The following is a 12,777-nucleotide window of genomic DNA, read 5'->3' on the forward strand; positions in this document are numbered from 1 at the left end:
TCACCTGTACACTTATTCATTAGGTGTATAAAAACTACATAACAGCTAACCACACTTTCTGAGATTATTACATTAGATCTCCTAGGTAGCAATAATGAGTGATACCAGGAGTGGGCTGGGGCTGGAAGAACCAGGCAGTTGGGGTGGGGGCAGCAGAGAAAGACCCACAAAGAAATCTGTGGGTCCAGAGTGAATGGGGAGAAGGCAAACCCAGAAGACTAGACCAGGAGATGGTTGTGAATCTAGGGAGCCAAAGGTCAGGGTGAAGGCACAGGTTCAGAATCCAGCTAAGTCTGGGTAAGGTATTAGCAAGTAGAAATAAATCCGATCCAAAGGCAAAGCCTGCTTTGGTGGCCTGAATGGTGAGAGAGAGACGGTCACAGTAGAGCAGAGTTTCTCAGCTTCTGCACTCTTGACATCTGCGGTTGGAGAAGGCTTTGCTGTGAGGCTGTCTCGCGCATCACAGGAGGTTGAGTTCCATGCCTGGCACTTACTGTCTAGTTGCCAGTAACACTTCCCTTCCTCTAGTTGTGAGTAACAAAAATGTCTCCAATTGTTCTTGGAAGGGCAAAATCACCACTATTTGGGAAACCCTGCAGTAAAGAAATTTGACTTTCCCTCCCAAAAAAGGGAAGGTGGTGACTTGACCCTATCTTTCAAGTTTCCAACATGAGGATTCTTTGATCTAATCTCAAAACTGAGAATCGGAATTCTTATTATGAGGAAAATTAATGTCCTTAAATTCTCTGTTAGGATTTAAGAGTCCAATAAAAAAATTGACTTCCACATTCAAGATCAGAACTTGTGTTTTTATGCTTTGTTTTTTATATTCACTGAAAATTACACAAAATAAATCCTACCCACTGAAAAATCCAAACCTTTTATGTAAAGAACAAAGAGATTTCTGACTTGAATCATACAAATATTACTTGCTGTAGGCTATGAAATGACACATGTAACTATAAATTATTTGCAACTAAAGTGTATGATAATTCCATAAGCCGCCACACCAGACTTCTAACAAATACTCCCAGAAAGAAAAAGTCATGTGTACTTCACCCACAGAAAGCCAGAAAACCGTTCAAAAAAACCTGTTGCTGGTTTCTTTTTTCCAAAGTTCCTAATGCATTTCCCTGATGGGCTCTATTAAGGGATAAATGTGTCTCCCCAACACTCATATTTTGAAGCCCTAACCATCTGTCCAACCAGTCCATCCTAAAGGAAATCAGGCCTGAATATTCATTGGAAGGACTGATGCTGAAGTTGAAACTCCAGTACTTTGGCTACCTGATGCAAAGAACTGACTCATTTGAAAAGATCCTGATGCTGGGAAAGATTGAAGGCAGGAGGAGAAGGGGATGACAGAGGATGAGATGGTTGGATGGCATCACCAACTCAATGGACATGAATTTAAGTAAGCTCCAGGAGTTGGTGATGGACACGGAAGCCTGGCGTGCTGCAGTCCATGGGGCTGCAAAGAGTTGGACATGACTGAGTGACTGAACTGAACTCTCTGTGACTACCTGGAGATAGGGTTTTAAAGAAGTAATTAAATTAAAATGAATTTACTGGGGTGGACCCTGATCCAATATGAATGATGTCCATGTAAGAAGAGGAGACTGAAACAAAGATACACAGAGGGAAGACCACACGAAGACACAGGAAAAAGACATCAACAAGCCAAGGAGAGAGGCTGGCGAGTAAACCAGCCCCTTCAACACCCTGATTCTGAACTTCTAGTCCTCAGAATTGTGAGAAAATAAGTTTCAGTTGTTTGAGCCATCCAATTTGTGACACTTTATTATGGCAACCCTGATAAACTAATACAGACACTTTTCCATCTTCTCCCGTGATCCCTTTGACTTACCAGTGACCGTTTATCTACAGAAAATTGCACCACACGACCTGGATGAGTTAGATGGAATTTGATTTTGAAATCTATAATATGGTACCAACTTGATTCATATTAGAGTGGTTTCATGAGGAAAAACTCAGATATTAGAAGGAAGAGAAGCCTAGCAGATTTGAAAAGTGATGAGAATCAGATGAAATCGGGGAGACTTTCTCGATGCTCCAGGTGCCTCTTAGGATTTGACCCCAGCCTTCTCTGAAGACCCTCTTATTACTTGTGCGGTGACAGATAGTATTTTCAGTTTTAAAATACAGCTCTGTTAGTCCCTAGCTGAATGTCTCACTTTTCTGAAGTGTGCATCATTTTCCATATCAAAAAAGTAGGGCTTCTATGGTGCTGACTTTCTCAGATTTATGAAGATTTAACTGATTTAATCTATGTATCTTATGACTGATAGAAAGCAATCCATAAGGTTAGCTATTATGCCTGTTAGTAACATCAAGCTGTAGTTATGCATGTGCTGTATCTTTATTATGATCATTTCTAGTCTAACTTCTATTGTTTTCTCATTCATTTTGCCTTAGTCTCCATTATGAAATTTAAAGACATGGGACCACAGTATCCCCAAACACAGAGATCTGGTTTAACGTAAAAATGACTTTTCCCCCTAAACTATGATCATTACTGCATTGGGAAGGGTTAAGAAGACTAGCTAGATAATCTGAAGTCAGTCCAGGGAGTATGTGCAAGTCAGAAAAATTATATTCCAATCAAAGATAGTATGGTCATGAATTAACCATAAATTCAAATTATGGACAGATAATGTATATCATCTATATTAGCAGTCACATATTCCATTAGGAGTTACTTTTATTTCATATTTCATATTTAGAATTTACAAATGGCTGATGCCTCAGCATTGCAGAAATACTGAACAATATTGGAGGATTTTGACATTTAGTTTAAAAATGTACGTACTATTATAAATATGTAATAGAAATAATTTCATGAGCACGGCATGATTCAAAGCACTGATGTGAAACTGAGAATGATTTTATTATTATTTCACTCGCTCGAGTGCTAAGATGTATTTTGGATTTATTTAAAGTAGCAATTTTCAAACAATAATTTATTTGCATAGCTATTAATACGTTCTAGACCACTAAAACTGTCCCATTTTTTAAAACTTGTAATATGATTTTTGGCTTTGCATCACTGGAAACACCTGCTGATGGATAGATTTGTTTTAACAGCAATGCATTATACTTATACAATTATTTTTTTTTCTCATATGTTAGAGTGAAAACAAGTTTTCATTTTCAGAGGTTTAAAAATGAATATGATGTCATTATTGCCAAATATATCAAGGAATCCGAAATCTATAAAATCTTATAAAATATGCTGTGGTGTTGACAAGACATTTACAATCACATACCATAGCAAGTTGCATTTTTTACATGAATGGACATTTTCTTTTAAGAAGACTTTAAAATACAGAAATCTGCTCACTGTGATTATATAGGAAATAGAGAAGATGGAACAAGGAGATTGAAACAGAAAGAAGCCATGAGATTATGGAGAGAAGAATTTATTAAATTCAACTCATATCAGCAACTACTTATTAAACAGCTATTATGTGCTTTATATTCTGGAAAATACTGAGTTGTTTGAAAAAATGAATGCAAGTGGAACAAGGAGGGGAAGGAGGAGGAGGAGGAAAAAGAGAAAAAAGATCACAGCTCTGATCTTCTTCGTCACATGGGGGTCTCTCTGGATTGATGTTATGTTCCAGTTAGTAAAGTCCCAAATGAAATACACTTAGCAGGTTCACCTTTCAAGTATAACATTACGGAGGACTTCAGATCACCCAGGAGAACTTAGCCCATCTTGATCATCTGCACAGAATGGAACACCTCCAGCATTTTCTGTAGCTAGGCAACCAATCCTGATCTGAGGGTGGAAGGGGCATCCTGTCTATGATGAGGCTATGAAAGGTTGCTTAAGAGGGTGACAGGCACCAGCAGCCTTCATTCACACCTTCCTACCTGCCAGAATCACTAGTTAGATGAAAGACCACTTGAGATGGACATGAAAACCTCAAAAAAATCTTTCTGAAAGGCAGGCACCACAGTGTTCATCAGTCCAATTCAGTCACTCAGTCGTGTCCAACTCCTTGTGACCCCATGGACTGCAGCACGCCAGGCTTCCCTGTCCATCACCACCTCCCAGAGCTTGCGCAAACTCATGTCCATGAGTCAGTTATGCCATCCAACCATCTCATCCTCTGTCATCCCTTTCTCCTCCCCAACGTCAGGGTTTGTTCCAATGAGTCAGTTCTTCACATCAGGTGGCCAAAGTATTGGAGCTTCAGCTTCAGCATCAGTCCTTCCAGTGAATATTCAGGACCAATTTCCTTTAGGATGGACTGGTTTGATCTCCTTGCAGTCTAACAGACCCTCAAGAGTCTTCTCCAACACCAAAAGCATCAATTCTTTGGCATTCAGCTTTTTTTATGATCCAACTCTCACATCTATACATGACTACTGGGAAAACCATAGCTTTGACCATATGGACCTTTGTTGGTAAAGTAATGTCTTTGCTTTTTAATACGCTGCCTACGTTTGTTGCACGGAGTCGGACACGACTGAAGTGACTTAGCAGCAGCAGCAGCAGCTAGGTTTGTTGTAGCTTTTCTCCCAAGGAGCAAGCGTCTTTTAATTTCATGGCTGCAGTCACCATCTGCAGCGATTTTGGAGCCCAAGAAAATAAAGTCTGTCCCTGTTTCCACTGCTTCCCCATCTATTTGCCATGAAGTGATTGGACCAGATGCCATGATCTTAGTTTTTTGAATGTTGAGTTTTAAGCCAGCTTTCTCACTCTCCTCTTTCACTTTCATCAAGAGGGTCTTTAGTTCTTCTTTGCTTTCTGCCATCAGGCTGGTGTCATCTACATATCTGAGGTTATTGATAGTTCTCCTCACAATCTTGATTCCAGCTTGTGCTTCATCTAGCCTGGCATTTCACATTATGTACTCTGCTTAGAAGTTAACTTAGCAGAGTGACAATATACAATCTTGACGTACACCTTTCACAATTTGGAATCAGTCCATTATTCCATGTCTAGTTCTAACTATTGCTTCTTGACCTGCATATAGGTTTCTCAGGGGGCAGGTAAGGTGGTCCAGTATTCCCAACCCTTTAAGAATTTTCCACAGTTTGTTGTGATCCACACAGTCAAGGGCTTCGGCGTAGTCAATGAAGCAGAAGTGGATGTTTTTCTGGAATTCTCTTGCTTTTTCTGTGATCCAAAAGATGTTGGCAATTTGATCTCTGGTTCCTCTGCCTTACCAAAATGCAGTTTCAACATCTGGAAGTCCTCAGTTCATGTACTGTTGAAGCCTAGCTTGGAGAATTTTGAGCATTACTTTGCTAGCGTGTGAGATGAGTGCAATTGTGTGGTAGTTTGAGCATTCTTTGGCATTGCCTCTCTTTGGGATTGGAATGAAAACTGAGCTTTTCCAGTCCTGTGGCCACTGCTGAGTTTTCCAAATTTACTGGCATATTGAATGCAGCACTTTCACCGCATCATCTTTTAGGATTTGAAATAGCTTTGCTGGAATTCCATCACCTCCATTAGCTTTCTTTGTAGTGATGCTTCCTAAGGCCCACTTGACTTCACATTCCAGAATGTCTGGCTCTAAGTGAGTGATCACACCATCGTGGTTATCTGGGTCATGAAGATCTTTTTTTGGGTAGTTCTGTATATATCCTTGCCACCTCTTCTTAACATCTTCTGCTTCTGTCAGGTCCACACCATTTCTGTCCTTTATTGTGCCCATCTTTGCATTAAATGTTCCCTTGATAGCTCTAATTTTCTTGAAGCGATCTCTAGTCTTTCCCTTTCTGACTTTTCCCTCTATTTCTTTGCATGGATCACTTAAGAAGACTTTCTTATCTCTCCTTGCTATTTTTTGGAACTCTCATGGTAGGTTTTTTTTTTTTATTATTTTTTTTATTTTTAAACTTTACATAATTGTATTAGTTTTGCCAAATATAAAAATGAATCCGCCACAGGTATACATGTGTTCCCCATCCTGAACCCTCCTCCCTCCTCCCTCCCCATACCATCCCTCTGGGTCGTCCCAGTGCACCAGCCCCAAGCATCCAGTATCGTGCATCGAACCTGGACTGGCAACTCGTTTCATACATGATATTTTACATGTTTCAATGCCATTCTCCCAAATCTTCCCACCCTCTCCCTCTCCCACAGAGTCCATAAGACTGTTCTATACATCAGTGTCTCTTTTGCTGTCTCGTACACAGGGTTATTGTTACCATCTTTCTAAATTCCATATATATGTGTTAGTATACTGTATTGGTGTTTTTCCTTCTGGCTTACTTCACTCTGTATAATAGGTCCCAGTTTCATCCACCTCATTAGAACTGATTCAAATGTATTCTTTTTAATGGCTGAGTGATACTCCATTGTGTATATGTACCATAGCTTTCTTATCCATTCATCTGCTCATGGTAGTTTGAATTACCTGGGAGCTCTTCTTTACTATGGCTGAAAAAAAGTACATAGGGTGCTGGGACGTAGCGGAACTATGAAAATAGCAAGGTATTCACAGGCTGGAAGAGGGATAGTGGGGGTGATATTCAAATGGACCAAGAACAGTTAATGGCACATTCAATGGACGTAAATCATTTACTCAAGTTTCTTTAATAACCTGAGGTTTCTCCTACTTTCTAAAAAGTAGTGTGAAATAAGATGAGAGCTTACCTTTTTCAGATTGCCCTAGAAAGGACTGCTCTCTCCACTGCAATTTGGGGAGAAGAGGGATGGAATGCAGTAATAATCTGCATCATGCCTACAAATATTAATGGGTTTCGTACAATTTCTAGACCTGGATGACTTAAAAGTGTGGGGAAGAAATCACAGGACATGAAATTTAGGGCAAGAGAAAATATCGTTTGGTCCAGCCCCTCACTTCTGATGTGAGGGGCTGAGACTCAGGAGATGAACCATGTTTCCCAAGACAACACAGTCACCTGGCCGGAGCAGGAGGTATCAAGCCTGGATTTCCTGTCGCCTCCTTTAGATCTTAGCAAGGAAAACACAAGTTGTCAGGTGTGACTGGTGTATGGAAACCACACTTGTAACACTATGTAGGCGGCAAAATAAAGTAGTAGAACGACAAGTGATGCCCTCACGTTTTCACCTTCCAATTTCAGAGGAAACAAACTGCTTTACTCACCTGCCGGGAAAAACTCGCCCATTTTCTTTTTGTAGATTTTGAAGTCGACCTCTAGGAAGACACAGAAGATGATCCGATCCACCTAGGGGCAAACAAGAGATACCTAAAGTGAGAGGAAATATGGCAAATGCATTCCCAGAACATGGTCTTGGAACAAAAAATAAACGGAAGACCCTCTCACAGACTCTTGGTGCTATACTGCTAACTCTATGAGAACACTGAGTAAAGTTCTCACATGTGAGTGTGTGTATGTGTGTTTGTGAATGCACTCTCTATGTAAATAAACCCATGGGCAATTTGGTGGAAAGATGTTGTATAAATCAAATAAGAAATAATAAATGACAAGAAGCCACTTTGCAGCAAGCTATAAATAAGATCTGAGATTCCACCAGGATACCTAGGCTTTTATGTTCTATTAAACAGCCACACGAGAGGTGTACGGCAGAATGACAATAAAGTATGTCAGTAAACAGAGAGCTCTTTGTCCTACCCTTGTTAAACAAATATATTTATCAAAACTGTTAGTATTTGAACATGACCCAAAAAGCTTCACACAGTATAATTTGCATGCAGTCACTTGCTTTTAGCTTTACATACTTGGAAATGCAGCAGAAATAAACTATAATTAGTTGACAGTACTGAGGCCAATGTAACTAATCTGGTAGGTTATTACTGAATAAGGAAATGCCACTTCAGAAGTAAAATGTTTGCATGGTCTCTGTTGTCTGTTTCAAGAGCTTCTGCATGTAAGGAGTTTCTCTGAGACATTTCTAGAGTAACTGGTACCAGAGAAGAGACATGGGGTACTCCTAACAGCTCACAGATATCTGATGTTAAATCAGTGACTCAATTTTGTGTCTTGAAAACTAACACCCCCTTTGTTCCTTTATTTTAACAATGTATAAAAAGTTAAAATTTACTCCATCCATCAAATTGCAACTGGAAATTGAATGGAACATCAGTAGGGAACAGAAGTGGGGTGTATGTGTGACAGGACAGGAAAAAACCCAAATGGATTTCATCTTCCCAACCTCTCAGCTCTCCCAGCCTGTAGGGGACAGAGTCACATGAGCCAAGTCCCAGAGTTCCTAGGAGGAGAGCGATCTACTTGACTGGGAGGGTAGGGAAAGAATAAGGACACGAACAATCACCGGGGTTCCCTGATGGAGGCTCAGAGATGTGGCTTCCTGATTCCTGCACAAGGCTAGACCCCCAGCTAAGTGGACTTCCTCCTGGGCAGTCACTGGTTTAACAAAAACTGTGCATCCCCAGCCACTGTTCCCACAGAGTGGAGAGAGCACCTAGCCTTCAGAAATGGAAGGACTGGGGTACAAATAACCCTGCTTTCCTTTCCCTCTATTCGCCTGAGTTTATGGTATCCAGTCCTGCCTACATGGGATTAACATTTTTGACAAATGTAAAAACTCACCATCAACTCACTCTCCAGGTTATGTGTACATTTAGCTGAATCAATGATCAACTATCTGTACAATACTGCATGCTCACCTCCAGTTTCCCTATGGTGTGTTTATGCCCTGTAGCTAAAGATAAAAATAATAATGTCGAGTGTTAAAGATGAGTTACAAAAGGACATATATGCTCTGATGCCACTATACAAAATTTTAAAACACAAATATACAAGAGTGTAGAGATTCATTCATAAGCACTAACTCCCAGAAACATATGTTGGAATATTGCATATGAAATTCTAGACAATGATGATTTCTGGAAACAGAGGGAAGGTAAAATGATGGACTGAAGTGAAGTGAAGTGAAGTTGCTCAGTCGTGTCTGACTCTTTGAGACCCCATGGACTGTAGTCTACCAGGCTTCTCTGTCTATGGGATTTCCCAGGCAATAGTACTGGAGTGGATTACCATTTCCTTCTCCAGGGGAATCTTCCCAACCCAGGGATTGAACCCAGGTCTCCTGCATTGTAGACAGATGCTTTAATCTCTGAGCCACCAGGGAAGTCCAAATGATGGACTGGTAAGGCTTTAACTGAATAGTGAATATTTTATTTATATAGAAAGAAAAGAGATTCAAGAAAAAATATGGTGATGGGTAACCGCTATTAACTATGGGGGTAGGTACATAGATATCATATTCTATACTCATTCTATTTCTATATATATGAAATATATCATAATTAGAAGTCCTAACATTAAAAATAAGATTCTGTTACTATTCAGTCGTAAAAATGAAATAATATCATTTGCAGCAACATAGACGGACCTAGAGATTATCATACTAAGTCAGAAAGAGGACAAACACCATATGATATCACTTACATGTGGAATCTAAACTATGACACAGATAAACTTATCTATGAGACAGAAACAGACTCACAGACACAGAGAGCAGACTTGTGGCGGCCAAAGCGATGGAGAGGCAGGGTAGGGATGGGGTGGGAGTTTGGGATTAGTAGATGCAAACTATTTTATACTGAATGGATAAACAACAGAGTCCTATTGTACAGCTCTGGGAACCATATTCAATATCCTGTGATAAGTCATAGTGGAAAATAATATGAAAAAGAATATATATATATATATATATACACACACATGTATTACTGAATCACTTTCCTGTATGGCAGAAATTAACACAATGTTGTAAGTCGATTATAGTTCAATACAATAAGTTTAAAAAGTAAGATTCTGTGTTAGACATACTCTACTCTTCAGCTTCAGTAAACTACTTATAATTTCCAAACACCATAAATATTCTCACTTCTGTGCTTGTGATGGTTGACTTTTTTCTCCAGGCTTCAAATGATCGGATTATTTCTAAAGTCCTCTAATTGAGATCAAAATCAAAACAAGAAAATTTGGTTCAGAGCAGATCTAAGAAGAACAAGCCAAGCCAGACAGTCTCATTTGTACTCATTTCTCCTTATTTTTATGTTTGCAATATAAATTGTGGAATTAAAAAAAAAAACAACACTTATGTTGCATGTGTGTGTGTGGAGTACATTTGTTGGGGGGGAGGGAGGGTTAGTGCTAATGCTATTCACTGCTATTAAGTGTACTTTTAGGCACTCAGACTAAATCCAGATTTCTTAAATATTGCATGGGATTATAATCCACCTTTTAACATTTTAGAGTTTGTTACCATGGAAATGGTATGGGTCCAAAATTCAGCAGCCTGATTTATTCTTTTTTTTTTTTTTTTCCACAGAGAGAAGATGGATGATGAGGGAAAAGTAGTTTTACTTTAAACTAATTGGGTGGCCCAGTTCTCTGCCCTTATCCTTAGGCATAACACTGAAAGTATCTTGGAAGCAAGTTAAATCCAAGAATTAACCTCATTTGCCAAGTACTTGTTATATACACATATGTGTGTGTATTCTCATACATATATATATATATGCTTGGGGTTATTGCTGGATAAGAGCTCATTTAGCTGGCAAGCTCTGTGTTTATAAACTCATTATAGGTATTGGCCACCACTTGCGGTGGACTGTATTTTCCAAGATGGTGTGCAAGATACCCCATCCTTCAGGTTCCTCTTAAGATGTAATGCTGACCATCCTCTCATTGAGAAGTGGGGTCTATATTTCCTTCTCTTGAATCTGGGAGTGCCTAGAACCCTTGCAGAAATGATATGTGAGTTCTGGGTCCATGTCGTGAAAAGTGATACAGTTTCTGCCTGCTTCTCTTGGGATGCTCACTCTCATACCTAATCATTGTGCCCCGAGAATCAGACGTCCCTGGAGAATTCATGTGCAGAAGGTCTGGCCAACAGACCGAGCTGGAAGTGAGTTCTGTACTCGCTACAGCAGCCCTGGGGTCCCGGGCACCGAGAGGCACATGGGATGCGGCAGTTTGTTCCTGTGGTTCCTCTTCGCTCCTGTGGCTCCCACTTCATCTTTGCTCACTTCCATTCGGCATCCAGCTGTGCTCATGACCCTCCTGCCCTGCTCACATGCTCCAGGCCTGGTCAGATGTGGAGGCTATGACCTTCCACACACGTGCTCAGCACCTCCCTCTGCTGGGCCCTAGTTAGGGGCTCTTCTCTGTTCTGCCAGAAGTCATCCCCTTCTGGACACTGACTTCCTCAGTTTCTCACTGTTGAATCCCTATAACTTCTAATCCCTATAAGAAAACCCTTATTCCATATCTCTCGTAAAGTTCTGCTTCCCTGATTACACTCAACTGATGTAATCTTTAAATCCTTTAGTTGAATATTATGGTGAGGAACATGACACAGGGCAAAGAATAATAAAAAGGCTCCTTTATGAAAGGGTATAACCTGTCAAGGCTACTCAGAGTCCAGTGACTTTCTTCAGTATAGACTTTGGTTGGTCCTAGCCTATCTTCCTTGTGAACTTCTTTAAGTATGCAGGCGATATTTGGTAGTTAAAGAAACTTCTGTACTTAAAATGATTCACATTCTTTTCTTTAACGTACAAGTTATTAGTAAACTCAGATGGGTCCTCAGGCTTAAATAAAAGGTGACATTAACATTATTAGGAATTGATGACATAACTGTAGCTCTTGTTACAATCTTAACTAGAATCTTACGACTAGGGTGATGCTCACCTTTGCATCAGTGCTCACCTTTGCATCGTGTAGGTCCTGATGCATAACAGGAACTTTGGAAATATTCCCAGAGTACTAGTTAAGGAAAACAGACCTGACTAAAAGGCAAGTTTATGGCAGATGTATTTCAAGGGTACTTCAGTTCCAGAACAAAAAATGATTTCTTTTGGAAAAACAAGACTTTCATTTACGTTTGTCAGAGGACCTGAGTACAGAATTATAGAGGGGCCTGGATGTTTTACAAAAAGTAGAAAAGAGCCATACAAACGGTGAGTCATTTATCGTTACTGATTGTCATCTTATCCAATGAAACGATGCCAAATACAAAGGTGCCTGAGCCCAGCAGTGATGTTTTTATACAGGGTGCTTCTTAGTTTCATAAGAGAAACAATGATGGTACCTGTAAACTATGATGTTTTAAAAGTTTTAAAAACCTTTCTAAAGTGAATAAACAGTATCAAATATTGGCAAGGATGTGGGTTAACAAGAACTTACATATACTGCTTTACAGTCACTTTGGAAAATTATTTGGCAGTACCTAGTAAATGAGCTGAATATGTACATACCCTACAATCCAATAATTCCACCCCTAGGCAGACACCCAGCAGAATGTACATGTACGTTTATAAAAGGACTTATACTGCAACATTCACAGCAGCACTAATTTGTAGTTATCTCCAACTTGGAAGCTACTTATTGCCCACAAAGAGCAGAATGAATAAATTAATTGTGATCTATTCATAGAAGGGGCTCCCCAGGTGGCGCAAGTGGTAAAGAACCTGCCTGCCAATGCAGGGGACGTAAGAGACACAGGTTCGATCCCTGGGTCAGGAAGATCCCCTGGAGGAGGGCATGGCAACCCACTCCCGTATTCTTGCCTGGAGAATCTCACAGACAGAGGAGCCTGGTGGGCTGCAGTCCAGAGGGTTGCACAGAGTCGGACACGACTGAAGTGACTTAGCATGCATGCACACACGCATACAAGGGGATACACAAACTGGAAAGACTTGAATAAAAGAATCCAGAAAAAAATGGAGTTCACACTGGATAGTTCCATTTCTATAAAGTTTAAAAATGTTAGCGAAATAGGAAGAGTCACCAATGGTGTTAAAAATTAATATAGCA

General features: G+C 40.0%; 1 protein-coding gene across 3 annotated transcripts in view; it reads right to left on the reverse strand.

Moving 5' to 3' along the window:
• The window catches only part of MACROD2 (mono-ADP ribosylhydrolase 2), a 2,318,987-nt gene that overhangs the window by 213,028 nt on the left and 2,093,182 nt on the right, over positions 1 to 12,777 (reverse strand). For all 3 annotated transcript variants that reach the window (XM_044928284.2, XM_025264700.3, XM_025264701.3), the window contains exon 9: positions 7,110 to 7,191. In XM_044928284.2, the coding sequence (XP_044784219.2) occupies positions 7,110 to 7,191 (82 nt within the window). The remainder of the gene's footprint in view (positions 1 to 7,109; positions 7,192 to 12,777) is intronic.

The sequence above is a fragment of the Bubalus bubalis genome, chromosome 14 (assembly GCF_019923935.1).
Source record: "Bubalus bubalis isolate 160015118507 breed Murrah chromosome 14, NDDB_SH_1, whole genome shotgun sequence".
Lineage (NCBI taxonomy): Eukaryota > Metazoa > Chordata > Mammalia > Artiodactyla > Bovidae > Bubalus > Bubalus bubalis.